This window comes from Orcinus orca, chromosome 3 (genome assembly GCF_937001465.1).
Source record: "Orcinus orca chromosome 3, mOrcOrc1.1, whole genome shotgun sequence".
In the NCBI taxonomy this organism is placed as follows: Eukaryota; Metazoa; Chordata; class Mammalia; order Artiodactyla; family Delphinidae; genus Orcinus; species Orcinus orca.
The window spans coordinates 4,695,933-4,723,837 of record NC_064561.1 but is presented as its reverse complement, the minus strand read 5'-3'; the positions used below and the strand labels follow the sequence as shown (position 1 = coordinate 4,723,837).

The 27,905-nt window shown below is 61.4% G+C and overlaps 1 protein-coding gene across 2 annotated transcripts in view; it reads left to right on the top strand.

Annotated features, from left to right (window-relative positions):
* Positions 1–27,076, top strand: part of MLLT1 (MLLT1 super elongation complex subunit) — a 65,030-nt gene extending 37,954 nt beyond the window's left edge. Inside the window, exons 4-12 of one of the 2 annotated variants that reach the window (XM_004277654.4) lie at positions 8,639–8,782; positions 11,950–12,075; positions 15,890–16,444; positions 20,682–20,769; positions 22,401–22,509; positions 23,536–23,635; positions 23,897–23,968; positions 24,235–24,306; positions 24,518–27,076. In XM_004277654.4, coding sequence (XP_004277702.1) covers positions 8,639–8,782; positions 11,950–12,075; positions 15,890–16,444; positions 20,682–20,769; positions 22,401–22,509; positions 23,536–23,635; positions 23,897–23,968; positions 24,235–24,306; positions 24,518–24,646 — 1,395 coding nt within the window. In that variant the 3' untranslated portion in view covers positions 24,647–27,076. The remainder of the gene's footprint in view (positions 1–8,638; positions 8,783–11,949; positions 12,076–15,889; positions 16,445–20,681; positions 20,770–22,400; positions 22,510–23,535; positions 23,636–23,896; positions 23,969–24,234; positions 24,307–24,517) is intronic. The other variant, XM_033400894.2, reaches the window with a different exon arrangement.
* The last annotated feature ends 829 nt before the right edge of the window (positions 27,077–27,905 follow it).

The window sequence follows — 27,905 nt, the reverse complement described above, 5'->3', positions numbered from 1 at the left end:
CCCCAGCGTCTTTGCTCCTAAGGGGTGAGTGGTGGTGTGTGTCTCCAGCCGTTCCCCCGTGGGTTTTACATTTCGTGTGTGAGTGAGGCTTTGCTCTAGAGCAGTGGGCTTTCCCCCTGTCCTGGATTTGTGGGTTTGCTCTTGCTTTCCTCCACGGGCAGTGGGGCTTGGAGCTTGTCCACGTCGTTGTGGAATGATGACCAGCGTTTCTGGGGTCTGTTACTTCATTTCACAGGTGAGGAAGCTGGAGCAGGAACTGGTGGTGTCACCTGCGTGATGTCACCTGCTCGATGTCCCCAGCAAGTGCAGGAGCCAGCGGGCTCCGGAGTCTGCCCCCTGCGTCACTGTGTTCTGTCTGAGCCTCCCTCAGTGGGCATGCACCATTATGTTCAGATGTCAGAGGTACATTTTCAAGAAAAGAGAATGTCCCTGGCACCCCTGACCTCCAGCCGGACCATCCTGACTGGCATCTCGGTGGTTTGCCTCTCTGGCTGTCTCCCGCAGCACTGCAGTGACCGTGCCCCGTGCAGCCGGCCCTGGCAGGCACCGAGGTCACCCGCGGGGCGGCCTCCTGGCCTCCTGGGCCGCCCGACAGCCGCTGCCCATGCTGTGCTGCCAGCTAGTCACAGCCGCTCCTCCTGCCTTCCCTTGTGCACCCAGAACCCTGGGGGTTTATTTCCTCCTCTCACCGAGGCTCAGAGAGGTGGAGTGGCGGGTCCAGTGCCACACAGCAAGGCAGTGGTGTGACACCCGGGAGGTCTCAAGACCCCAAAGCCCACGGTTTTCAGCCCACATTGCCCTGCTTTCCTTAATGCTTTTTAAAAGTTTTTCTCGTACTTCTAACTGCAAAGGTGATATGTGGAGGCTGCGAGGAATCCGGGTCTCCTCTCCAGCCTGTTTCCTTGAAGTGGCCACTGTCACCACTGTAAGTCACCTTCCAGAAACAACATCATCTTCTGTGTGTATGTGTTTGAGTGAGTGGGGGGGAGGGGGAGGGAGAGAGAGAGAGAGAGATGCAATTTCAAACTGAATATCTGTGGACCCTGCTGTGCTGGTACCCACAGCTCTGCCGAGTTCTTCGCGCTGTCTGCTTAGCGAGCCCCTCAGCTTAGACCAGCCATCATGGACCTGCCCTCCCCGGCTGAGGGCCACCGTCACTCCTGCGGGCTGCCTCAGTGGCCCTCCCTGAACACTTGTTTACTAGGCGGGTAGGCTCGATCCTGGCAGTGGGATTTCAGGCGTTGCTTCCCTCGCTGTCTCTCCCGGGCGGTCTGCGATTCTCTCCTGCCGCCTGGAAGCCCCGTTCTGGTCGGCCTGGGCTGGGGACCCGCGGGCCAGGCCGGAGGAGCTGAGTGCACAGAAGCGCGGGGTCTGCACACGCCCAAGGCTGTGGTGTGCCGACCCGGTGTCCGGCCTTTATTGGTTCCGTGTGGCGTTGGCAGTTGATTAAATGCCGCAAAACCTCAGTTTCCTTGCCCGAGGGGCAGTGAGAGCAGTGACTAACTCTCAGAGCTTTTGCAGGATGAAATAAGGCGCTGAGTAAAACCTGCCGCCTGGCACCTGACCCCAGGGAGGGCTGCTGGCGGCAGGGCGGCGGCAGGGGCGGGGGGATGGGGGAGACGTAAACCTGCGGCCACGGAGGATCTTGGGGACAGTGGGAGGGTGGCCGCGGGCCTGCCTGCACCCTTGTCCCCAGTACCAGGATACAGGCAGCCCACGTAGGTAGTCAGTAGATGCTCGAATGCGGAGCTGTGGGGAAGGCTGGGGGTGCTAGGCGTGTATATTTAAACTTTTAAATATAGAAAACCAAGAAACAGATGCAGAAGTAGAGAGGGCAGCAGAGCAAACCACCACATAGCGCCCACCACCCAGCTTCTGCACTTACTTACCTGCAGGCGGTGCTGTTCTCATCTCTGCTCCCAGCATGTCTTTTTTTTTTTCTTTTTTCTTTCTTTTTAACATCTTTATTGGAGCATCGTTGTGTGTTAGTTTCTGCTATATAACCCAGCATGTCTTGAATCAGGTGCTAGGCATCCTATTTTTTTCTACTCTGTAAATGTTTCAGCCCGTGTCTATAAAAGATAAGACTCTTGGGCTTCCCTGGTGGCGCAGTGGTTGAGAGTCTGCCTGCCGTTGCAGGGGACACGGGTTCGTGCCCCGGTCTGGGAAGATCCCGCATGCCGCGGAGCGGCTGGGCCCGTGAGCCATGGCCGCTGAGCCTGCGCGTCCGGAGCCTGTGCTCCGCAACGGGAGGGGCCGCAACAGTGAGAGGCCTGCGTACAGCAAAAAAAAAAAAAAAAAAAAGATAAGACTCTTTAAAAACAAAACAAAACAAACAAACCTAAAACAGTATTATCAAATCTAGAAATTAATAAATCAGTAATTCTTTAATATTGTCAAATATCCAATAATATCAGAGTTTCCCTGTCTCACGTATATATATTTTAAATAATTCGTTCACATCAGGATTCAAATAAAGTCAGTACGTTGCTACTAATTGCTGTGTCTCTTAAGCGTCTTTAAATCTTTTTCTCTCCATCTCTCTCCCTTTCTCTCCCTTGCAAAGCACTTTCAGACGCTGTATTGTGGTCCCATAGGGATGTTGCTGACTACAGCCCTGTAAACTGCCAGTTAGGTCTGGAGCCATGGTCAGATTCAGGTTTACCTGGTTGTCCTTTAAGCTCAGCATATGCGAACCCCGGGGCCTCTCACAGGGAACATCGAACAGGCCCGAGGGACCAGGGAGGGCAGAGGAAACAGCCCCAGGGTCCTCAGGAACCAGGGGTCCTCCTCGGCTAGTGAGGCTGCGGGAGCCTTCCATTTGACCTGGAGGTCCTCTGGGCCGGCCCTGCCAGCTGCAGCAGAGGGGGGCCCTGGAGATGGCCCCGGGGGTGGGTTCTGAGGTGGTGGCCGGGGCCCAATGCAGAGCTTCAGTCAGCCGGCCCAGGGCTGGGGGCTGCTGGCCCGGACGGGCCCCGTGGCCCGCACTCCCCATGCAGTGGACAGATGTGTGTGCTGCCGGCTTTGGGCGCTGACACCAGTTTGGCCAGTTCCTCCGCATCTTAGTTTGCTGAGGCTAGAGAGGGATGCTGGCCAGGGGCCAGTGGCCCAGGGCCTGGCCTGAGAACCCCTGAGGCCGGCCTCGGGATCCCGAGGGTCCAAGGGTCCCACTGGAATGACTAAGGATGTTAGTTACTCTTGGGATTGCTACCCTGCACACCTTGAACTTGGCCACCCCTCACCTAGTGTGCTGCTGGCTCTTGGGGTGCCGTGGTGCTGCCTGCCTCTTGGCTTTCTCAGGAGGCTGGTTTCCTGGGGGCTGGGCAGGAAGTGGTCCGCCACCCTCTTGGAAGTTCCTAAGCCTCTCAGGCCCCAGGTCTTGTCCCGAGGGAGCTCTGATCATCAGTGTGCTCTGGGCACATGCTGGGTGCTGGGGGAGGCCCCTGCCCAGCCCACATGCCACTCCCTGGCTCTGCTCCTCACCGCTCACCTGGGCATCCCAGAGAACTCCTCCTGGGCGCTGTCTCGGGCCAGCGCGTTGCCCTGTTTGGTTTGTGTGGGTGTGAGAAATGCTCCAAGAGCCAGGGGTTCCAGAGGATACCGCCTGCCTGGAGGGCGTCCTGGCTCCCTGCTGACTGGCCTCTTGGCACCGGGCGTGTGCTCTGCCTCTGGTTCAGTTTATTCATCTGTGAAATGGGGACAGTAAGAGCACCTGTGCTTGGAAGAGTGCCTGGCCTCAGGGACACTCCACGGAGTTACGTTACAGAGCAGTGGGCGTCATGTCAGCATCGCTGCTGCCCTGAGGGCTTCAGGACACTGGAGACCCTCCTCAGCCCTGGTCGTGCTGTGGGCACATGGTGGGCACCCGTGAAGTTTCTGTAGGACAGACGAGTACGTGGGCACATTCAGCAGACATGGGTGCTTGCTCAGCGCTGCCCCATAGGAACAGAAGGGTTCCCTTTGTCCAGAAGCGTCTTGGACAGAAAACAGACATGCATCCTGTGGACCGTGACAAAGGCTGTGATTGGGGATGATGGTCAGAGGAGGCCCTCGGAGGGAAGCCATTGGCGGGCTTTAAAGGAGTGGGTTGGGGATGAGCCAGGAGCCGGTTCAAACTCCATGGGTTGAGAGGAGGCTGCAGCAGAAGCAGCTGGGTGGTAGGGGCAGCGAGTGGTCCAGAGGAGACGAGGAGGGGCTGGCTGAGGGGCCAGGGACTGGGGAAGTGGCTGGACCAGCCTTGCAGCTGCACCACCAGGCTGCGGCTGGTGGGGGGGGGGGGGCGCGGGCGAGGGGGTGTCACCCAGAGAGGGCAGAGGCAAGAGGAAGTCCTGGTTCTGAGCCTCGGGCGCCCAAGTTTGGCAGCGGGGGTCCCATGTATGGGCTGCATCTCCACGTGCCCTCGTCAAGCCTCCGCTTCTTCCTGGTGAAAACAGTGGTTTCCGTTTCTCAGCTCTGATGGCGCAGAGCTGAGCCCTGTGGCTGTAGCTCATCCTCCCACCTTTACAGGTAAGGAAGCCGAGGCTCAGGAGGGCAGGCCTTGTGCAGGGAGAGACGAGCCCCAGGCCCAGCCTGACCCTGTGCCCTGCAAGGGGGACAGCCAGCTGTCTGCTGACCTCCCCTTGCTGACACACAGGTGCCCTCAGCCGAGTTCCTCCTCCTAGCCTGTAGCCTCACTGCCCTATGTCCACTCGGAAGGTGACTGGGGAAAGTTGGAAGCCCCTGCAGGAGTGGACGGGGTGATGGGATGGGCCCCTGGGAGCTGTCTGTGGCCTGCCGCCTCCTGCCTGCGTCATCTTGGAGCAGATCCCAGGCATCATCATTTCACGTGTCAGCGCTTCAGACTGTGGCTCTAAAAGATAAGGGCTGCTTCTTATTTTATTCTTTCTTTTTTTAAAAAAATCAATTAATTTACTTTTGGCTACGTTGGGTCCTCGTTGCTGCGCACGGGCTTTCTCTAGTTGCTGTGAGCGGGGGCTGCTCTTCATTGCGGTGGCTTCTCTTGTTGCAGAGCGCGGGCTCTAGGCGGACGGGCTTCAGTAGTTGTGGCTCACGGGCTCAGTAGTTGTGGCTTGCGGGCTCTAGAGCGCAGGCTCAGCAGTTGCAGCACACGGGCTTAGCTGCTCAGTGGCATGTGGGATCTTCCTGGACCAGGGCTCGAACCCGTATCCCCTGCATTGGCAGGTGGATTCTTAACCACTGCGCCACCAAGGAAGTCCCAGGGCTGCTTTCTAGTAGTGTAACAGTACCAGTGTCACGCCTGCAAATTATCGATTTTTTAATCCCCAGCCTAAAGATCTTTCCTGTCTGAATCAGGATCTTGGCTGGACCCGCACATTGTCATTCAGGGGGTTGTCTCCTAAGTCTCTTTGAATCTATAGATTCTCCTTCTACCTTCTTTTTCTTTTTTTTGTTTCTTTGCACTTTATTTGTTGGAGAAGCTGCGTCATCTGTCCCGTAGAGTTTGGTACCGTCTGCCTTGTTGCTGCTTTCGTCCCCGTGGTGTCTGCATTTAGCACAGTCTCCTGATCTGTGTCTTCCCTGACAATGTGCACTTGAATCTGGAGGTGAGGTCTTCCCGGGAAGGGGGTCCGTGCTGGTGAGGTTGGCAGGGTTAACAGACAGCGCCTGGGTGACCGACCTGTCAGGAGTCACAGATGGGTGGTAATCTTGTTCCTTCTTCCTGTAGTAGCCGGGATACGTTTGTGCCATTTACCCCTCTTATCGTCTGTGTGTTTACCTAGTGGGAAAGCGGGAGAAATGCTCGCTTCCACCCGCCTCCTTTGTTTGCCAGTTTCAGGCCCTGCTCCCAGTCTCGACAGACGTTCTGCCGGCCAGAGGCTGTTTATTCCCCAGCACACGAATCTGTGCTCTCTCTTCCCCAGCCTCAACCCCCGTAGAGCCCTCTGCCCCCAGGATGAGGCTCACCCTCTCAGTGGCGGCCAAGGCCCTTCTCTCTGGGTCCCCTGCTGCCACTGCTGTCCACCCTCCCCTCCAGCTGCAGCCACGTGGGCTCTCGGGGTCCCAGAGAGGACACTGTGGCCTGTGGCGCTTCTCTGCACCCTCTAGCTGTTCTCCAAGCCTGTCAGAGCCTCCATGGGCCCTTCCTGGCCCCTCCCCACCCCCACTGTTGGGTCAGGCCCCTCTCCAGCAGCGGTCACATTTCATTCTTTTGGCGAATATATGGAGCGCCTCCCCAGGGCCAGCACCCGGGGAGGGGGGTGCAGGACAGGAGTCCCCACAGCTGCTGCCTCCAGGGGTTCCCAGCTTGGTGGGGACACACACCCAGTGTGACGAATGCCTCCATATGGGTGGACACAGAGGAGGGGCACTGGCTGCATGTAGGGGCGTAACAGTGGTTACCAGGGGCTGCTTTCTCTTCCTTAACAAGAAGTGGGAGGCAGCAGCTCTGTGGCACTAGGGCTGCCCGCCTGGGGTGCTCTCGGCTTCCCTCCACGCTTGTGCCGTGGCTGATGCCGGCCTGCAGGTGTACCGTGTACCGTCTCACAGTTAGGCAGGAAGAAGAGAAATGCTGAGACTTTCTTGCACTTTTTTGATTTGGAAAGGAAAGCCCTCCCTAGGCTGACCTCCCTTATCTCATCGCCTCAAACTAGGTCACTGTCCACCTTGGACAAGGGGACTGATTTCCAAGTCTCGTGCAGATGGGCGGGGTAGAAACCTATTCTTCCTGGGGCCAGGGGCCAGGGGAGGGGCCGGGTCGGTGTCGGTGGCGTCAGGTTGGCTTGAGAAGGCCTGGCAGCTCCTGGAGGGCAGGGTCTGCGGCTCCATCGCGTGACAGATGCACCTTCTACCTTTGTGGCCTGGATGGGGGGACAGAGTCGTCCAAGTGCAACTGCAGGACCTCACTCCTGTCCCCTTTGTTCAGAAGCGGGCGTGTGGCCAGCCAGGCTGCCGCTCCCTGCATCACCAGCTCACCACGCGCCATCTGCCCAGGGATGGCGGGGCGGCCGGGGCCCTGGTGCACCACCGCAGGAGGAAGGGGCAAAGAGAAGCCAGCCCGGGAAGTGCCAGCGAGAGGGCTCTGCTGCCCTGCCCCTCCTTCCTCACCTCCTGTGCACTGCTGAGAGGCCGCCACTGGCTCCCTGTACTCCTAGTTTTCTCTCTCCCACGGATAGCACTTTAAAAAATTGGGGTGTAATTCACATACCAGGAAATTCACCCTTTTTAAAGCACACGAAATTTGGTGGTTTTAGCGTGTTCACAGTGTCGTGCAGTCATCACAGTTTTCTAGTTCCCAGGACGGTCTCATCATTCCAGAAGGAAACTTCATCCCTATTTGCAGTTAGTTTCCACGTTCCCCTCCCCCAGCCCCTGGCAACCATGAAGCCACTCTGTCTCTGGATATGCCTGTTCTGGACGCTTCGTGTAAATGGAATCACACACTGCACGGCCTTTTGTGTCTGGCTTCTCTCACTGAGCATCGTGTTTTTGAGGTTCATCCACGTGGTAACGTGTCAGTGCTTCATTCCTTTTTGTGGCTGGATACCATTCTGTTATATGGATGGACCACAATATGTTTATCCATTCACCTGTTGATGGACACTTGGGTTTGTTTCCGCTTTTTGACTATTGTGAGTGATGCTGCTGTGGATATAGGCGTACAAGTTTTTTGGGGTTTTTTGTTTTTTTTTTTTTTTGCGGTACGCGGGCCTCTCACTGTTGTGGCCTCTCCCGTTGCGGAGCACAGGCTCCGGACGTGCAGGCTCAGCGGCCATGGCTCACGGGCCCAGCCGCTCCGCGGCATGTGGGATCTTCCGGGACCGGGGCACGAACCCGTGTCCCCTGCATCGGCAGGCGGACTCTCAACCACCGCGCCACCAGGGAAGCCCAGGCGTACAAGTTGTTATGTGAATGTGTATTTTCATTTCTTTTGGGTATACATCTAGGGGGGATATGTGGGTCATGCAGTTACTCTGTATTCAACATTCTGAGGAACTTTCGTACACTTTTCCAGAGGGACCACCATTTTACCTTCCTGCTAGCAGTGCACCAGGATTCTGGTTTCTCCACATCCTTGCCAAGGCTTGTTATTTTCCTTTTTTAAAATAATTGCCGTCCTAGTGGGTGTGAGGCAGTATTTTGTGGTTTTGATTTGTACTTCCCTAGTGGTTAATGGTGTTGAGCATCTTTTCGTGGGCTTATTGGCCGCCTGTATGTCTTTGGAGAAATTTCCCTTCCAGGAAAGGGGCCGGGGGTTGAGGCTGCAGGATCCTGGTCCTAGAGCCTGGGGTCCGGTCTCAGCATTGTCGCTGAGCAGCTGTGTGTCTTGGAGCGTCGTGTTCCCCGTCCATGGGCCGAGCACTGAGGGTTGAGGGGGATGTGTGTGCGGGGCTCTGCACACCATCGGCAGGACTGCTTCATTAACCAGCTGAGAATATCATCCTGATGATCTTTATTTCTGTCGTGGTGCCTGCTTTGCCGCTCCGCAAATAGTAAGTTGATTTGTTTTGCATGAGCGGAGCGATGGGGAGGCACACACACACACAGAGAAGCAGATGAGGGTCCGAGGGGAGAGGGGGGCAGGCCCGGCGGCAAGGAGTGCCTCCGCCTGGTCCGTGGCTGCCCTGCAGCCTCCTGCCCAGCCCTCTGAGTGGACTTCCTTTTGTTTTCTCTGTTTAAGGAGGAGCCAAGGAAGGTTTGCTTCACCTACGACCTGTTCCTGAACCTGGAGGGCAACCCCCCCGTCAACCACCTGCGCTGTGAGAAGCTCACCTTCAACAACCCCACCGTGGAGTTCCGGTACAAGCTGCTGATGGCCGGCGGGGTGAGTGTGCCGCTCCACGTGCCCCAACATGGCCCCCAGCGCTGGGCGGCCCTGGTGCTGGGGGCACCCGGGGCTCTCTAGCGTGTGGTTGGGCACCCAAGACCCAGAGGGGCAGGTTGCACGGGTGGCGCCCAGCAGCTTTGGATGGGACCCAGGCGCCCCGAGTCTGCGCTAGGGTGTTGTCCGCTGCGAGTGACTAACTAGTCTCTGGTTACCCTGTAGCTTCTTGTTGGCTGTGGGCAATTAGCACCGTCCTCCATGGAGGTGGGGCGGGGTGGGGGGAGGGGGCAGGCATGGGCGCGAGGCCAATCTGTCAGCTTGGAGCCGGAGCCAGTTTTAACCAGATCAGCAAGGCCTCGCGGGGTCGTGTCATGGGGGGTGGGGGGAGCAGCCCCGGCTCTGTAGGGGCTCCCTGCTGATGCGCGCTCCTGGCGGTTTTGTCCTGGTGACACAGGCTCTCAGAACTTAGGTCTCCGTAGCAAGTTGTGTGGCCAGTGATCCCCCTGCACATGGCAAGGCCTTTGGAGAGCTGGGTCGGGTGCTCGGTCGTGGAGGAGGACTGGACTGCGCCGAGGGCGGTGGGCTGAGCACACGGACATCCCGAGCCTGGGATGGGGGAGTCGGGCTGGGGGCGCGAGAGCCTGTGTGTGCGCACGTGTGTGTCGTCGAGGCAGGCGCACCTCCCCAGTGCGTGAGGGCGTTTGGCTTGGGTTTCTTTGGCTCTGGGGAGCAGTCCCTTCCTGTTCACTTAATCCAGTTGGGTCTTTCTATAAACTTCTTTAAAAATATGAAAGCACTCACGCATTCATCGCAGAATACGTGATTAAGTCATGCTGTATTCCTAGCAAAAGATTAGTGTGCGGTTCTAATCTAGCACATGATGGCTCACGGAGTCCAGTCACAGAGCCGGGAGGTGCAGCGTCAGCTTACACAGATGTTGGCCCTGAGTTTGCTGGGTTCAGCGGTCCTCCCCCAGCTCTGCTTCTCTACCTTATTTTTGCTGCCAAATATTTTCCAAAGTATTTCCCGAGGTGTTCCCGGGTGTTCCCCCAAAGCTTTCACGGTCACCTCTCTTTGGGAGACAGACACACACAGCGTCCACGGGCCTCTCAGAGTCCCAGGACCCAGGCACCGAGACCTTGGCTCCCCACGTAAAGTTTTTTTTTTTAACCTTTAGAGTCACATGGGAAAACTGGTTGTATCATTTATAGTCATTTATTTTATTTTTTAAAAACTAAAACGTTTTGAAATTAAAAAAAAAAAAAGATGTTTTCTTTGCTCTGAGGAGATGCAGGTTCAGTGAGCATCATCTAAACACATAAAACTGGAGGGCAGGGAGGAGGAGGTGCGCAGGGGCGGGGGAGGGAGGTGGGGAGGGCAGGCGCGGCCTGCAGTTTGGGAGGGAGGGAGGGAGGGAGGCCCGCGAGCTGCCACCCTGTGGTCTCTGCTGGCTGCTGTTCTGGCCCTTTGGGGCTGCCTGGAGAGCCAGTTGGCTGGTCAGGAACTTTCTCGCCCTTTGGGGCTGTGGGCTTCACGCCCCAGGCTGATGGCAGGGCAGTGCTTTCTGGTCCTAGGGGCTGCCCGAGACCTTTATGGGACGGTGGCTCCCGAGCCCTGAGTCCTGGTCCCTGTTTGCCATTCTGGGGCTCTGGGTCCCAGTGGCACCGCCTTTGCCATCCCGTGGCGGATGGGCCCGGAGCCTGCCTGCATTGACGTTGATGTCGGCGCTGGAAGCGCAGGAGGCCAGCACAGGAGGAGTGGGCCGTCGGTGAGCCCACGAGGACTGCTTTCTGTGCGGCCCCTTCTCCCCGGGTTGCCTGAGCCCTGTCGCTCCTCGCGTGAGGCTCAGACACCATCAGCGGTGACCTGAGCTGCTTCCCGCTGTGCCAGGCGGTTGCCCGGCCCCTCAGCTTGTGTCTCATCCTTTGCCCCGTCAGCAGTTGAGCTGCGCAGAGGTAGAGGCTCCTTCAGAGGCCAGGGGTGAGACGGCTCCCCGTGGAGCCATGTGCCCCAAAGGGCTGTCACAGACAGGCAGCGACACGGGAGGCCTCCACGCGTTGTCCTGGGATAGGGTTGGTTGGGGACCTTCATTTGAAGGGAGAGAAGTTGCAGCGAAAGTAGAAGAAAAAGGTCTGTGGGTGGACGCACTAAGGCATCCCGTGGCCCCGCCGTTCTCCTGGGCTGCGCTCTCCGTTGCTTCCCTGTGGCCTGGAGTGTGCGGGTCGCCAACAGCGTGATCCCTGGCCTGGTGGGGCAGGCGGCTTCTGGGTGTCTGGTTCAGAGCGTGGTGGTCGGACAGGCTCCCGTGAGCAGCACCGCCTCGGGCTCCGCTGCAGGGCTTGGAGGGCAAGGGGCTCCACCGCCCTCCTTTCAACCCGGCGTCCCTGCAGCCAGGCGTGACCTTGGCCCCCCCCAGGTGAAACGCTGGTTCCTCGGGGAATCCCAGGCTTTCAGGGTTACTCGTGGGGCTGTTCTACCAGGCTAAATGCTTGCTTCTTTCTGTGTGTGTGCGCTTTATTCTTTTGTTCTGTCTCATCGGCGTCTGGAAGGCTCCCTCTGAGCGCTGACTGCTACTAGGGTCAATTTGCGGTGTCAGTATTTCGAGGACTTGCCCGCCGCCTTCTCCCCCTTCAGCCGGGGCCTCGGGAGCCTGGCTGGAGCCGGGCAGGTGTTTCCCCGTGCACCTCCTAGCAGGACCCTGGACCCTCCCTCCTCTGGGCCCTCCCCCCCACCCCCCGCGCCCACCCCACGCAGCTCTCCTCTGGCCTGGCCGCACTCTCCCTGTCTGTCCACCCCGCCCGCCTCACGGTGGAGGAGGACATCGGGCACACACATCCCGCAGAGGTTGCCCCCTCCGCCGCAGCTGCCTGCTCTGGGTGTCCGGCCGGCTTCCCGCCCATGCCAACCGTGCTTCTGGTCTGTCTGCACCGCCGCGTGTGGGGCAGCTTTGGCCACAGCTCCGCGTCTTCTCGGCCGGCCCGGCCCACCGCGCCCAGCCATCCTGGGACCCGGCTTCTCTTCGCTCTCTGCCCGGCCCCGCTTGGCTCCAGCGCTCGGCACTCGGCCCCTCCCGGAGGGAAGCTCCGCAGGCCGGCTTCCTCTTGCCGATCGAATTTCCAGCCTGCCTCCTTGCTCGTTGATAACATCTGTCTCTTCTTTATCACTAGGTGATGGTAATGCCCGAAGGAGCAGAAACGGTGTCCAGGCCCAGCCCCGACTACCCCATGTTACCCACAATTCCACTCTCTGCCTTCTCTGACCCCAAGAAGACCAAACCGTCCCACGGCTCCAAGGTTAGTGAGGCGGAAGGCCCAGTCATGTGGGAGCGCTGGGGCCCAGTGGCGGGGCCTGGGCTCAGGGCGTCCCTCCGCAGAGCTGGACCTTCCGTCCCCGGACTCGCTCCCTTGGCATCCTCTCTCGGAGCACATCTCTGCGCTCCGCCCGGCTGCTCTGCCCCTTCATCAGGAGGCTTGCCCTCCTGAACCGCTCAGACAGCCAAATGATCGCAGGTTCTTCCCCCGTTCCTCTTGAGGCCAGAGAGCCTGCCCCGTTCTCCCGTCCACCGAGTCTGAGGGCCTAGGGCCACTCGGACAGAACCCCAAGAGGCTGGCGTGGCTGGGGGCCGTGGACAGAGCGTGTCCACCGCTGCCTCCTGGGCGTTACTGGCACTCCCCATCCGTAGGGGCTGGCGCTCCCTCCCGCGGCTGCTCCAGGCTCCGCTTCCTTCTTTGGCAGCAGCTCTGGGCAGAGAGAGCTCGCCTGGGGGAAGGGCCGGGTGGAACCATGTGGCGGAGCCAGCTGTTTCGCCTCAAGAAGAAACGTTTCCTCGTCTTCTCTCGGCCAGCCAGGCAGGTGGCACTCTGCCCTCCCGACACCTCTCTCTCTCAGCTGTCCCGGAGTGGCCTCCGGAGCCCTCGGGCTGGTCCCGCAGTGGACCTGGAAGCTTGTGGGCATGCGTCCTACGCTGCAGCCACCTACACAGCTGTGTCCCCGAGGCCAAGCTCTGCCTGGCTCTCAGGGCAGCTGCTAGTCGTCCGCCACCAACCCTGCAAGTGTATCCATTTCTCATCTTGGCAGTTTTCTTGCTTCACTCCCTATCGGGTGTCGGGGGCCTGGTTGAGGTGGACAGGTTGAACTCTTGGGCCGTCTTACAGCCTTATGCTCATCAGCAACCTTGGAGGAGGGCCACGTCAGCCAGGCAAGGTCTTTCTGGCACTTTCCACAAGGCCACTAGGTCTCTGAAATCCTCAGATCTGTCTGACTTAAGCCCTCTGGACGCGTGAGGCCAGAGTCTTCAAGTACAGAGTGTGGCTCCAGGGTCTTCCCCTCACAGGACTCCTAGGTCTTTCCCTGAACCTCACGGGACTTGAAGAAAAATTCTTGCTAACGATCTTGGCAGCTTCTCCGAGCCACCCACGGTTTTTCGGAAGTCAGTGCAAAATAGGAAGAGTGGGAACTGCCATCTCTTCTGTACCTGTTGCTTGCAAGTCACCTGAGAAGTACCCCCTCCCAGGTGGTGAGGACACTCCAGTGGCCGACAGAGCCACGTCTGCTGGGGGTGCTGGTGGCATCTCTTGCTGAGGTCTTTGAAACCCCTGGGACCCCCCCAAGCCAGTGGGTGTATCTGCGAGGCTTGGGCGGCCTGCAGGTAGGGTCCTTCCTCTTCACCCCTCCCGGTCCAGCATCTTTCTGCAGCCCCTGAACGCTGTGACATAGGGGGTCCCTGCGAAGGTTTCTGCTGATGGCTCTCTGACAGACCCCCTCTGCCCATTGTCACAGTCCTGCCTCTGAGTCATCGGCCTCTTCTTCCAGCTGAGGAAGCACCGGCTCTTTCCCCCAGACGGATTCTCCACTGCCTGGACCTGCAGAGGCTGACTGGCTGGACCGCATGCTCCAGGCAGAAGGGCCAGGAGGGAGGGGCGTGGTCCTTGTAGGGCCTTGGGGCCGCTGGAGAGTCTGGCTGTTGCAGCCCCAGGTGGATTGGTCCCTGTGGTTCTGTTTCTTCCCACAGACCCCCGGAGGGTAGCTTGGCAGGCAGGAAGTGGAGCCTCCTAGGAGAGGACCGGGACCCCCTGAAGGCTCACTGTGCAGGTGGCTGTTCCCTTTGGTCCCGCCGCCCCCTGGACTCGTGCGCCTATAGCTTCAGGGCGCCCTGCCTCTCCTTGTCTGATGGCAGCCAGTCGGCCTGGTGGGCTTTTCTCTAACACTTGGTTCTTAATCATTTTGGGTCCTCGACAGCTTTGAGAACATGACTGCAGTGGAGCTTTGCCCCAGGAACGTCTACATTATGCTACAGACGTAGTGTGTGACTTCAGAGGGCCTGTGCTCTTGGGTGCCCGTACAGCGCTCCAGGTGAAGAGCCGCCGCTCCGAGGCCCCTGCTAGTTGGGCAGGCCCTGGACAGCGGGGAGGCTCTGCCGCCCCGGGCAGGGGGCCGTCGGCAGTCGTGCCCATCAGGGGTGCTCCGCTGCACCTCTTGGGGCTGGGACTGTGCGGCCCAGGCGGGCTCATGGGCGCTTCAGGAAGAGGCCAGGATGGTGTGGGGGGTCTCTGCTTCTTGCCTCCCTCCTTGGGGGGACAGCGTGCTGGAGAGTGGAGCCCCCAGAGACTGGCCCCATTCCACACAGCAGCCTCCCAGGGGTGCCCCTTTACACAGGCTTCTAAAGGGGTGCTTGTGGTGTGAGCACCCCTTCCTGCTGCCGTGGTGACGTGACGGCCGGGGCCAGGGCACAGGGCCGACTTCTCTCCAGGGAGGTGGCAGGAGCCCATGGCCACGTGGGGCTGGCCCTGAACCTTTGGCACTGGTGTGGGTAGTGGATCCGCAAGAAAACGGGGACTCCAGTAGGTCAGAGGTGGTTCTAGGCTGTGCCGTCTTTCCCTGTGGCTCTTTGCTGGGAGGCTTCTGTCGCTGGACCCTTGGAGACTGTGAGCGCAGGAAGCAGAGGCCCAGCTGCTGGGTGTTCACCTGGCTCGCCCGTCCCTTCAGCACTTGGGGTGAGCTGGTAGAGGGAGGCTGCTTTGGAGGCCCCGCCCAGGTGGGCCCCTGTGGTCTAGCTGCTGGTGGTGCCCAGCCGTGCACCTGTCCCACAGAGTTGGGGGCAGAATCCTGGCAGCGGACGGCAGCGGGCACCTGTCCCACAGCCCTGGCTGTGCGGCGAGGTGGTGATGCGGTGTACACGGTGTTGGCGAGGAGCAGGCCCGCCAAGGTGTCAGACGGGGCTCCTGCCTGGGGGCGGGGTGACTGTGCACTCGCTGTCCGCCCTCTCCGCCCTGCCCACCCTGCACTGTCGCCTGGTGAGGTAGGTGGTCTTGCTCCTGCTCAGAGGGAGCGCAGGCGTGCAGGCTTGGAGGCCACCAGCCCGCCTTCCCGGCGGCCCGGTGCAGGGCCGCTCACTGCCTCTGTTGCCGGTGGGAGCCCCCCTGACCTGGCTCATCAATGCCAGAGTCCAGGCTCCACCCTCAACCCTCGGTTTCCGAGGCGGAGGTTGAGGCATTGCACATGGTTTAGAAAAGCTGCCCAGGCGGCTTGGGTTCCGGGATACGTCTAGGAGCCGTTAGTCATGTGCAGTGCCTGGGAACCTGGCAGGCGCTCAGTTAATGCTCAATGTGGAGATTAAAGGGCGATCAAAGAGTTGCGGTGCTGGCATGCATTGGGGCCAGGCCAGGCCGGGCCGGAGCCGGGCCTTACAGGCAGGGTGGGGGCGACCTGGGGAGGCACCTGGCTCTGGTGGGGACAGAGGAGAGGCCCCGCCTGCTGGCGCCCCCAGCCCCCGCGCCGCAGCAGCCCCGCGGGAAGCTGCAAGGCGCTGGAGCGGGAGTGGGTCGGTGTGGCTTGCCTGTCTGTATCTGACTCACCGTGTACTCTTCTTGAATCCCTCAGGGGAGTCTTAGCCTGCAGCCGCCTGGGACCTGCTGACACTTCCTAGTAGTTTAAAGGGACAGCTCCATTTAAAACTCTCACCTGCTGCCTTACTTTTTCGCTTTATGGAAGATTTTCTCTAGCTGAGTCTGAATCAGGTGGATTATACTTTGTAGGGGTCGTGGGAGGCGGAGCAGGGCGGCCCCGAGATGCCATTTGACTGTGTCCCCCTCCTGCCCGGCATTGCAGGACGCCAGCAGGGAGAGCGGCAAGGCCTGCAAGGCCCACAAGACGACCAAGGAGCACCGGGAGCGGCCGCGCAAGGACTCAGAGAGCAGGGGCGCCTGCAAGGAGCCGGAGCGCGAGCAGGCCAGGAGCGCCAAGGACGCCACGCGGAAGCTGGGCGAGGGCCGGCCGCCCAAGGAGGACAAGGCCCCGCCGCCCAAGGCCGCATTCAAGGAGCCCAAGATGGCCCTGAAGGAGACCAAACTGGAGAGCATGTCCCCCAAAGGCGGGCCCCCGCCGCCGCCCCCGCCCAAGTCTTCCAGCAAGCGGCCGGCCGCCGCCGACTCACCCAAGCCCAGCGCCAAAAAGCAGAAGAAGAGCAGCTCCAAGGGGTCCAGGAGCGCCCCGAGCACCTCACCCCGCACCTCATCTTCCTCCTTCTCGGACAAAAAGCCGGCCAAGGACAAGGGCGGTGCCAAAGCGGAGAAGGTCAAGCCTGAGAACGAGCCCAGGGAGATCAAAAAGCCTCCGGAGGCGGAGGAGTCCAACTCGGAGGACGAGGCCTCCTTCAAGACCGAGGTGAGGTGGCTCCTTCCCCCGCCCTTCTCCCCTTCCCACACCCCACCCTCATCCTCTCTCTGCAGGCTCTGAGCCGCCCAGAGGTTACAAGGAGGCTGGGCGCCCACTTGCTCCATGTAGCTTTGGGCAGCCTCTGCCTTGCCAGACCTCAGTTTCCCCTTACGTTGGGGGTGACGAAACCGCCTCGCGAGATCTGTGTGGACGGTGCTTGGGATGAAGGGTCCCAGTTCAGCGTGATACTGGTACCTGCGTTCACAGCTCTTCTCGGGCTGCCCCCTGTGTGGGCCGGAGTCTCACTGGCCGCTTTGGGGTCAGAGTGGGCGATTGTGTCTCACCATGGAATCTTTACCCGGCTGCCGCAGGCTCGGTCAGCCAGGGCACCCCCTCCCTCCACTCGTGATGTGGTGTCCCTGTGTGTTTTCATCCCACTCTCTGGGTCCGGGAGCCAGAGGTTCTGGGTTTTTCCTGCAGCAGCATTTCCATGCGGCTCTGAATGTCACCATCAGAGACGGCTTGAGTCACAAAGGAGCTAGGGGCCAGATTGTTGACTGGGTAGCCAAACCTCTCTGGGCCTTGGAGGGCTGTGTCATTTCTGCATGCTGTTTGGCCTCTGGTACTCAGCGAACAGGGACTTGGAGGGATGGATGGATGGATACATAGTTGGATGGACGGATGGATGAGTGAGCGATTGACCCCCTCACCTGTATCACCAGCCCCAGCCCTCAGTGGCCTTTTTTTAAAAATTAATTATTTATTTACGGCTGCATTGGGTCTTCGTTGCTGTGCGCGGGCTTCTCATTGCGGCGGCTTCTCTTGTTCTGGAGCACGGGCTCTGGGCACGCAGGCTTCAGTAGCTGTGGCTCGAAGGCTCTAGAGCGCAGGCTCAGTAGTTGTGGCACACGGGCTTAGCCGCTCCGCGGCGTGTGGGATCTTCCCGGACCAGGGCTCGAACCTGTGTCCCCTGCATTGGCAGGCGGATTCTTAACCACTGCGCCACCGGGGAAGCCCTCAGTGGCCTTTTGTAGTTCCCAGACTCTTATTCACTCTCAAAGGCAGAAGCTTTGTCTCCAGCATTGCTGCTCAGAGAGCCACTGGGACTTTGCAGGTGGTTCCCAGAGGTGAAGCCAGAGGTGGTTTGTGTCAGTAGCACCGATGTCGTGAGCGTGCGGCTTCCAGGGGCACCTCGTTGGAGGTGGCTGGGGGTGACAGTTTGGCTCATGGGTAACAGTGCATCCCCACAATTAGGGACACACACAGGGCTGGTGATGTCACATGCCCAGCGCTTCTTGCGCCCGGGAGACTGTCTGCCAATGAACCTGAGGATGGCAGGACCCCGGAACGTCTCTCTTACTTGGAGACTCCTGGGAGTCCAGGGCCCTCCCAGCCACCTCTCGGTTGCCGGAGGTTCTTTGGGTGCTTCATAGCGCCCCATCTAGCATCTTTCTCTTCCATCTGCTCAGACCCGGAGCTCTGGTCTGGTGCACTTCCCTCCTGTCCGCCTCAGGTGCTTCCAGAGAGACCTTCCTGTGCCCAAGGCTGGTGCCCCTGTGTAGGGAAGAGGTGGAGGCCTCCCTGAGCCCTGCCTCCCCGGCTGAATGTTGGCGCCCTGGCCGCGGGTGTCCACCCTGACGTCCTGCTGTGATTGTTGTGAGCACCCGTGCCACTGTGGGCAGCTCCCTCCACCTGCTCCGTGCGGGGGGGTGGGGCTGGCTGGGTGTCCAGTGTCTGTGGCCTTGGCCACCGCGGCCCTGAGGCTGGAATCGCTCAAGGAAGCCCAGGGCTTTCTCCTGGCTGAAGAGGCGCATCCCACGCGCTGAGAGACTTCTGAACGGCGAGTCTGGGCCGTCAGCATGCCCGGGGGATCTCTAGGGCTGCTGGACAGTGACTCACATGTCCTGACCCTGGGACCTGGCGAGGCACACGTGGCCATGGCGAAGGGGGCGAGACGGCCTTCCAGACCCGGGCCTCCCCAGCTGCCCTTGCCTGTCTCCGGCCGTCCCACGCTGGAGGCCGAGTGGGCGCCACTGCCGGAAAGCTCTGACCGCTGCGTGGAGCCCAAGTCTCCTTCTCCCCCTCGGCCCTCAGAGGGGCCAGGCAGCTCCTTGTCTGAGTCCCGGGCCAAGCCCCCCAGCTCCTCTGGCTCTCCTCTGGCTGCTCCTCTGGGGTCTCCTTGGCTGTGGGGTTCCTGACACTCAGTCCCTTTCAGTCACAGGCCCTGGAGCACTGGGAGCACAGCAGGCCCTCCACCCTCCTTCCGGACGCCCTGTGTAGCCTGAGCCCCAGGACACGTCAGCAGCCCCTCGAGGGCTTTTGTGACCCCCAGGAACCATTAGGCTCTTGGGGCTGAAACCACTTCCCGATTCCCCCCTCCCCTCCACACCCCGCCTATTGGATTCATGTGGAAGGAAAGGGGACGAGTGTGGCTGAGAAGCCCACCTGGCCTGGGACGTCAGGACAGAGCAGGTGCTGCCCTGCCCTGGACCTTCCTGAGCCTGTTGGCCCGAGCCTGCGTGCTGGTGGCCTCCCAGCCAGGTCTTCCCTGCCCCGGAGCTCTGTCCGAATTCCCTGCCCCAGAGGTCGGAAGCGCAATCGGCATCGACCTCCGTGTGCTTAGCAGAGGCCAGCAGGGCAGCTCTTTTACAGATGGGGAAACTGAGGCTTAAAACCACGGGCTGCCTTGGCCGGTTGGTGAGAAAGCCAAGGTCAGAAGCCAGGACCTCCGAGCCAGAATAAGAACTGAGGGATATGCATGCAGGGGGGACCATGTGGCTCCAGGCCCGTTTTTGGGGGTGGGGAGGGTCACACACTGGTCTGAGTGGTACCCACCCAGTGGACAGTGGTTGATGGCAGTCTAGGCTGTTTCCCGGGCAGGGTTCCTCAGGGCACACCACTGGCCCGTGTGAAGGTAGCAAGTCGGGGACGTTGGCAGGGGCGTGCTGGGAGGGCCCAGAGCGGGTCAGGCTGGGCGGTGGCGGACCCCAGAGGAGGGAGCCCTCAGCTCTTCAGCTGGGAAGCATTCTGTGCCCAGGCAGTGGGATCCTTCTCTGAGTCTGCTGAGGAGAGACCTGAGCCTTCCCGGGTCTCCTTCCGGGAGCAGGGGCTGCCCTCAGCCCACGGGCCAGCGGGAGGGGCTCCTCTCCTGGGGTCTCCTCTCCTGTGGCACGTGCCAGGATTGAGGAGACACTGCTGGGTTCCTCCGCCTGTCTCCTGGCCCCTTCCAGGTGCTCAGGCTGCTCAGCTCCCCCAGACAGTCCCCGAGGACAGAAGGCTGGACGGCGTCTGGGCGCCCTGGGCTGGCAGGCTTTCTGAGCCATGGACTGCCCACTGGAGCCCAGTCTGGCCCAGCCCCCGGCCCTGGGCTTATCACTCTGCTGCGCATACCTGTGCAGCAGCCTGTTGGTTTCTCCTGAGGGCCCAGAGCAGACGCCACCCAGTTCTGGCTCAGCCCCTTCCCCACGCGGGCCTCTCAAGTGGGAGGTGCTGCCCCACGCTACTTACGCCTTAGTATCCTAGGGCCTGGGCTCCTAGTTTGGGCTTTTACTGCCCCCTGGTGGCCAAGTCAGGGCTAAAGGAAGAGGAGAAGGGGGATGTGACCGGCTCTGGGTGCAGTGGGGCCAGCTGTGAGTCCACTGTGTCCTCAAGTGCTTGTCACTTGCCCACACACTCACTCATCATCACCTCAGGGGCACCCAGTGACAGGGAGACAGCTTGTTGTCGCTACTCAGCCTCAGGACAGACTGAGGAAATGAGGGGCAGGATGAGAACGCACCCACCTTTCCTGTTCGGACCTTCCAGCTGTTGGCTGCAGCGCCGCAGCGCACACCAGCCAGCTGTGGTCTCGCCGGAGGAGGGTAGGGCCCACACGTGAGGGCAGCCACAGTCGCCTGCCGCCGCCTCCAATCCCCCTGCGGCGAGAGCTTGCCTCGGCCCCGTCCTCCTGCGCAGGCAGGTGGGAGCACCAGGCGTGGCTGGAGATTTACCGTCCCTCAGTGGGAAAAGAAAGGTCATTGGTTGCATTTTGAATGCACACCGGCGGCATCCTGGGGCTGGGGGAGGAGGTGGGATGGGATCAGGGTCTCGGGTGCCGGGGCCTGGCGCCTTGGCGGCCTTTGGAGTGCGTATCTGGGGCGTCCTGCCTGGCTGTCCCTGCCACCGGAGGGCTCCTTTTCTTTGGACTGAAAGATGACTGTTGTCCTCTCTCCCTGCTGCCCCCCGCCTGCGCTGCCGTGGGGTGAAGTCCGCCCAGTCGAGCCCATCCAACTCCAGCTCCAGCTCCGACTCCAGTTCAGATTCGGATTTTGAGCCATCTCAGAACCACAGTCAAGGTGCGTGCTGGGAAAGGAGAGAGCCGGGGTGGGGACGCATGGGGCTGGTTTCCGGTGGAAAGGCTCACTGCTCTGGGAGCAGCCCCCTGACCTTCCCGGAGGCCAGTGGGGCACTGGGTCTGGTATGGAGTCCAGGGGTTCACAAGGAATCTCCCGATGTGGGCTTGCTCGTGCCCGAGTTTCAGCACACCCTGAGTCTGAACGCTGCCGCCACGGCCAGAAAAACCCGAGGGCAGGGCGCGAGGGAGGGTAGGGAGGCTTGGGCCTGGGCTGAGCTTGCCCAGGGTTTCACTTCAGGATACGCTGTTTGCCTGGACCGGGCCCTAGAGATCCGTGTCCACAGGCGTGTGGACGCTCAGGGGTCCGGTGTTAAAAGCAAAACTGGCACAGATGACCCGACCGCCAGCTGTCCGTCGCCTGGGCCCTCAGCTTTGCCCCATCTGTGCGACAGGGCTTTGAGCTGTGCGTTGTGGGTCTGCGGTGGAGGGCCCTGTTGTGACTTGGGCCCTGCCCTTGCCGGAAGCCTCCTTTCCAGCTCCTCCCAGATGGAGGCTCACTTGGCCAGCGCAGGGTCCCTTCCTCTGCCTCAGCCACCCAGCCAAGCACTCCGCTCCTGCCGCGTGCCTGGCCAGCACTCGGCCCAGGCCCCCGCAGCCTGCAGTGCTGCCTTTTCCCTGCAGGCCGCCTGAGGTACTTGTTGGGAGGCGGCACCAGACCCATTTCCTGCCCCAGAGTGGATAGGGCCCCCTGGCCCGTCGACCCCTGCCCACCCTCGCACTGGAAGCACCTGTTCTGGTGGATCGGATTGAGAATTTCCTCCACGGCCCGCAGTCCCTTTTGGAGGGTGGGGGAGAGCTGGGGGAGGCGAGCGTAGTCCGGGGGCCTGACATAAAGACACGCAGTCCTGAGGGGGCTGGGGGATGGGGTGCTCCAAGCCCACACTCTCTCCAACGGTTCTTATCTACGGGGAAGGGAGGGGGAAACCTGCCGTGCACGGGATCACATGACCAAGGTAATTGAGGGCTTTGTGTCCCTCTGTTGCCTTGGTAACAGGAATATAAACCAAGATGCCGTCTGTAGGGGACTGGAACCGAGTGTCTCTGGAGAAAGGGGAGGACGGTGGGCCGGGAGCAGTGGAGGGGCCTGCCACGGGGCTGGGCAGGCCCGAGGAGGGGCGCAGGCTGGGGGGCTGGTGTTCTGTGGCCCATGCTGCGGGCCGCCTCGCCCTTCTCAGCCAGGGCTGGTTCGTCCTGCCTGCAGGCAGAGCTCTGATCCCAGCAGCCGGAGCCGAGGAGGGCTGCTCCTTCCCTTTGCAATGGAGGGGCCCTGCGGTCCTGTCTTGGGCCAGGGCCCAGAGGCCTGTGAGGAGGGCCAGGAAGGTAGGGGTGGGGGGAGCCAGGGGTCTCTTAAGGAGGGGGTGGCCACAGGCGCAGTGCTTGGAGATAGGCGGCAGGCCCCACCGGGCCAGAGGAACCTCCGAGGTGGGTTTGCCTGGGTGTGTTTTGGGGGTCGTGGCGTCAAGGAGCTCCATGTGGCCCTGGGGGTGGAGGGGACTCTGGGGTGCACGTGGAGCCCTGAACCCCCTTCTCTCCCCCTCCCTCCCTCCAACCCTTCCTCGCGGCCCTCACCAGGACCCCTGCGCTCCATGGTGGAGGACCTGCAGTCCGAGGAATCTGACGAGGACGACTCTTCGTCAGGCGAGGAGGCTGCTGGCAAGACGAACGCAGGAAGGGACTCCAGGTGCCTGGGCCGGAGGGGAGGAGTGGGCGTGGGCGCACCGGGGCAGCTCTGCCTGGCCCTGCTGTAATCGTGGGGCCTCCAGGAGGTGGGCCAGGACGGGGGCTCCCCGGGGTGAGGCAAAGGGAACCTCTGAGCCCACCGGGCGGTGCCCTGCCTAGGCATTGAGGTGGGCCTGGGGGCCTCGGGGGGCATCCTTCCTCCCCTCGCTGGAGGGTGTGACTGCCTGGCAGGGAGGGGCAGGACGCTCAGGGAGAGGAGTCCATCACCACCCGAGAAGGGGGGCGAGGCGGTGCCCAGCAGCCCGAGGACCAGCCTTGGTCCCAGGCGTATGGGACAGTGGGGGCTGGTTCCTCTGCTCTCGGGCTCGGGCCAGGGGTCCCTTCCCCCTTCCCCAGGTGCACTGGCCCAGGGAAGATGACGTGTGGCCTTCCCCCAGAGTGGGGTAAGCCGAGGCCCCTCCTTTGGACACCCCCAGGCCTTGGGAGCGAGCCCACCTCAGGGATGGCTGTGCGTTCTCAGCCTCCAGCCCAGCGCAAGTGCCAGCCTTGGCCCCAGGACTGTAGGGTGGGCTCAGCAGACTCGGGGTCTGGGCCCCGCCCAGCAAGGGGCGGGCGTCTGGTGTCACCACGCTGGCACCTGTGACCTCCCTCCCGGGGCTTTGGGCTCAGGCTGCCGCTGGCGGGGACTGTCCTGCAGGGTGCCGCACCGCACCGGCATTCTGAGCCTGCAGTGAGCAGCGAGCCCCGCCGGGATCCCAGAGCCTCTCAGAGCCAGCGTGCTTGTCTCTGGGTTCTTTGCTCTTTGAAGGCAGCTCAGAGGCATTCTTTCTTTCCTTTTCTTTTAAGCCGGCAGTGACCGCCTAGAGCTGGCTGAGGGGGTCTCCTGAGCTGTAGGGGGAGCGCCGGGCGCTGGCCTGGCCCCAGGGAGGGGCCGAGTCCGTCCCAGAGCCCCAGAGCATTGTTCGCAGGGTGGGGCCCCCTCCCCTGAGCACAGGGTGGCCTGACAGGGTGTCGTCTCTGCGTTCAGATTGAGCTTCAGTGACAGCGAGAGCGACAACAGTGCCGACTCCTGCCTACCCAGCCGGGAGCCCCCTCCACCCAAGAAGCCGCCCCCACCCAACAGCAAGGTAGCGTCCTAGAGGCCGGCTGAGGGTTGGGCCTGGGGTTTCTCCAAGCGTCTGAGGCTCAGGGTGGTGGGCGCAGAGGAAGGTCATTTCACCCCTAGGCCCCAGAGATCGTCAGCTGCCCAGGAGGGGCTGCCCTTAGAGTTGGGTCCAGGGCCAGAGGAGGGAGGACAAGCAGGCCTGGGGCCTGGGAAGGCGGTGGCCCTGGGGGCTGGGGAAGGGGGTGTGGGCTGGCCCTCACACAGACCTGGGGTCACCCTGCAGACGTCAGGCCGCCGGAGCCCGGAGCCCTGCAGCAAGCCCGAGAAGATCCTCAAGAGGGGTGCCTACGACAAGGTGGGGGCTGGGGGGTGGGGGGACCTACGACAAGGGGGGGGCTGGAGTGGGGAGGGGGCTGGGATGGGGAGGGGCCTGTGACAAGGCGGGGCTGGAGTGGGGAGGAGCCTACGACAAGGCAGGGCTGGGGCGGGGGTGGGGGGGGCTATGACAAGGTTGGGGCTGGGGGAGTGGGGAGGGCCTACGACAGCACCAGCCTGGAGCTGACGTGGGTGTGGTCACAGGGCTACGCGGGGCCACGCGCTGAGCGCCTCTCTGTCCCCCAGGCCTACACTGACGAGTTGGTGGAGCTGCACCGGAGGCTGATGGCGCTGCGGGAGCGCAACGTGCTGCAGCAGGTACTGGATGCAGCCACCCACGCCGCGGCCCCCGGAAGGCAAAGCATCTCAGAGGAGTCCCGGGTGGGGTGCCCCTGAGGCCCGTGGGCTGCTGACCCCGTTAGGCAGCCCCAGGGAATCACTCTCCATTCTCCTCGAGGGCCTGGTGGGGGGTGGGGTCCACGCCAGCCTAGCGCCCTGTACACTGAAGCCACCTGCCACCACCCTCCAGATCGTGAACCTGATCGAGGAGACCGGCCACTTCAACGTCACCAACACCACCTTCGACTTCGACCTCTTCTCCCTGGATGAGACCACCGTGCGCAAGCTGCAGAGCTACCTGGAGGCGGTGGCCACATGACCCTGGGCCGGGTGCCGGGCCGCGTCCCCGGGGTCCTGGGAGGCCACGTCTGGGCCCCGCCTTCCCTCCTCTCTCAACTTGCCCGCCCGCAGCACTGCCTTAGTGACCGCCCTGTCCTCGGCCCACACGGCCAGCTGCACTTTCCTCGTCGGGAGCCCCGGGGCCGAGGGGCCCAGGCTGGCGCTGCTGCTCCCCGACACCCTGGGGCCGTCACCTGGGCCCCCCTTGGAAAGTGGCTTGTGTACTCCTGAGGGGGAAGAGACGTGCCCTGCAGTGGGGGCCTCGCTCCTCGGTGGGGCGTGTGGCCCAGCTTCACTGCCCGGGCCCCTCTGAGAGGCTGGGGCACTGCCTCCGGCCTCCCCCAACGGTTCGGAACATCCCGCCGCGCCCCAGGACCTCAGAGGGCTCCTGCCGCACCAGGACGGGCCCGGCTCGTCCTCCGCGTCAGCCAGACACGGCCCTGTGTCGGCTCTCACTGTGCTGGGACTCCGTGCTGTATAGTTCTCTCTCTATTATATATATATGTCTGCACTGTAGGTACCGAGCGGTTCCCGGGTGTGCATTTCCAGGGCAGCAGTGCACGTGGGGGTGGGGGGTGTAAGGCGGGACGTGTAGGTTGCGATGTCTCCGCTGCCCTTGGCGTCGGGCTGAAGGCCGGGCTGGAGCGCCAGCTCACCCTCTCCAGGTGCAGGGAGGACGCCTCCTGCCGCTCCCGGGGCGGTGAACACTGCGCGCCGCCGTCTCCAGGAGCCGCCCTCCCGGCCCCCAGCCAGCTGCGGGCTGAGACTGGGTCGGCGTCCTGGGGCTCGTCCTCTTCCTCCTTCCATAGGATCCTCTTCCTTCTGTTGACCGAGTCTTCGAACTTTGGAAAAAATGAGCTTTTGCCAAATAAGACGGGATAGTTTGTGGAGTTTTTTGAGGAGCGTCAGGACTCAGAACCAGCCCCTCGTGCCTGGGCCCCGGCCGGCGACAGGCCCTCCCACCCCTGCGATTCACGCCGGTCCAGGGCTGGAGACCCAACTCCTCGCACGCCTGAAACTCTCCAAGGGCCAAGCCAGGTCCTCCCTCCCGGCCAGAACGCCCTCACAGAGTCAGCCCACCTTGTGGTGGGCTCCTGGGGGCTGGGGACCTCGACTCAAGGCTCCTCTGGTCCCCACCGGCTCCAGGAGAGGAGGCCAGGGCTGGAGCCAGGCTCACTTCTCTCCCACCCACTGTCGGACGGTCCCTCCTCCCCCCAGTTTGTGAATTCCCACGTGGGGCGTGCCACGCTCCCCTTCCCTGTGGTCCCTGACCATTGTCACTGCTCCGATTCTGTCTGTCTGTCAGGCAGACCCCAAACACTCCCTCGGGAGCCCCGCCTCCAAGGCTTCCCCGAACGCCAGCCTTCCTGGTGAGATCCCAGGACTCGGGGAAGGCCCGAGAACTTTCAGAGGAAACTGCCGTGACTCCTCGCCATCTGCTCTGATTCTCTCCCAACCCCACTGCCTTGAGGTATTAGGAAGAGGGCAGGCCTGTGTGGCAGGCTCCGTGCTGCCACCGTCCCCTTCTCCAGGCAGGCCAACAATACTCCGAAGTGGGGCACTTCTCTTCTCTGGAAACTCTAAGACATTGGACAGAAAGGACTGGCCCGAGAGCAGCAGCTGCCTGGCCCTCTGTGCACAGAGGCCGCTGGGGGTCGCGGGTGGGAGCCTCAGCCCAAGGGCCCCAGTCTTTCTCCTTCCGGAGGATCTCCTGGGAGGGGCTGTAGGCCCTCCCGGCTCTGTGACTCGGGCGGCCCTCTGCTCAGGAGCCAGGCTCTGCCCCTGAGGCAGCTAGAGGAAGGCCGGGCTCTCGGGCCTGCCCTTTGCAGTAGCAGCAGCAGCAGCATCTGGCCCTGCCTGCTGTTTCCAGGGCCTTTGGAAGCACCAACCCATTTCTGTTACCTCCTCTGGCCAGAAGGCCCCAGTGCTGGCCATGTGACCACCTGATGGACGTGCCAGGCAGCCAGGGCCCCGACCACGGCATTCCCAGCTGCTCCCCCCACCCCACCCCCAGCTGCCCGGCAGCTGGGCCCACCAGGGCTCTGGGGACGCTTCCATAGGAAGGGGCCGGCACTTTGTGATTGCCGTGTGTTTAGTGTTAAGCCCCCTGACCCCAGTGCAAACCCCGGTGTTTTGCTATCTCCTGAAGAAAATGTAAACCGACGCCTGAAAGCAAAAGGTATCGAATACCTTTCTTACCCACAAGGGTTTTTACAAAGAATGTGTCTAACTAGGAACTAGGACACTCATCGGCCCGAGACCAACTCCTGGATAAGAGGAATAAAGGAGAATTGTGTTTGTAATAAGTTACAGGATTGTTTCTGTCCTGGATTTTAAACTTTTTGTTAAATTGTGAAATTATGGAGGAGTTTTATAGAAAAAAAGTGAAATAAAGTCAGATGGGAAAGCAGAGATCTGTTCAGCTTCATGTATCTGCTTGCTCCCCCCCCCCCCAGCTGTGGGGTTGGTGGGTGGAGCCACAGAGCACCATGGGGTTCCTCATCTCCTCTCCCCGTCCCAGTGCTTCCAGACTGATGACCAGGAAGAGGAGAGAGGGCTGGAACCGAGCCTGTTGGGCATGACGAGTGGGGACAGGGAATGTGAGCGAGGCTGGCATCCCGTAGGAAGAGAGTCGGCACCACCAGAAACCCAAGAGGCGCGAGATGGCGGAGAACTGAGTGTCTGGTCCTGCTTCTGATGGTGTGTTCTTCCCTTGCACGCAGGCAGCAAGTTTTGCGTTAAAAAGCAAGCCTAACTTCACAATGTGGACGAATGGGTGGGTGGATGAGTGGGTGGATGATGGTGGGGGGGGTGGGGGGGTGGATGGATAGGTGGGTAGATGGATGATAGCCAGACAGAAAATGTGAGACATCTTTTGCCAGGGGCCAGGGTGCTTGTCTGCCAGTTTGTCTGTGGTGGGTTTTGCTCTGGACTTGGTGTGGCAAAGCTGAGTGAACCCCAAGGAGACGGCTCTCCCAGGCCCTATCTGAGCAGCCCTGTCCACTCTGTGGGCTCCAGTCCCACCAGCGGAGCAGAAGTTCCATTCCTGAGTGGTCGGCATTGCAGGCCAATACTCTCTGCCCACAGCAGATAATTAAAATCACTTTTGTGGGTTGGCAGCCACTTGGGGAGTCAGCTGGCCACACCAGGGTACTCGGGAGCATTTCTTCTTTCTTCTAGTCAGTAGCCAGAATTTCCATTTCCAACATCAAGGCTATGGCCTCCCTGCCCTGTCTTTC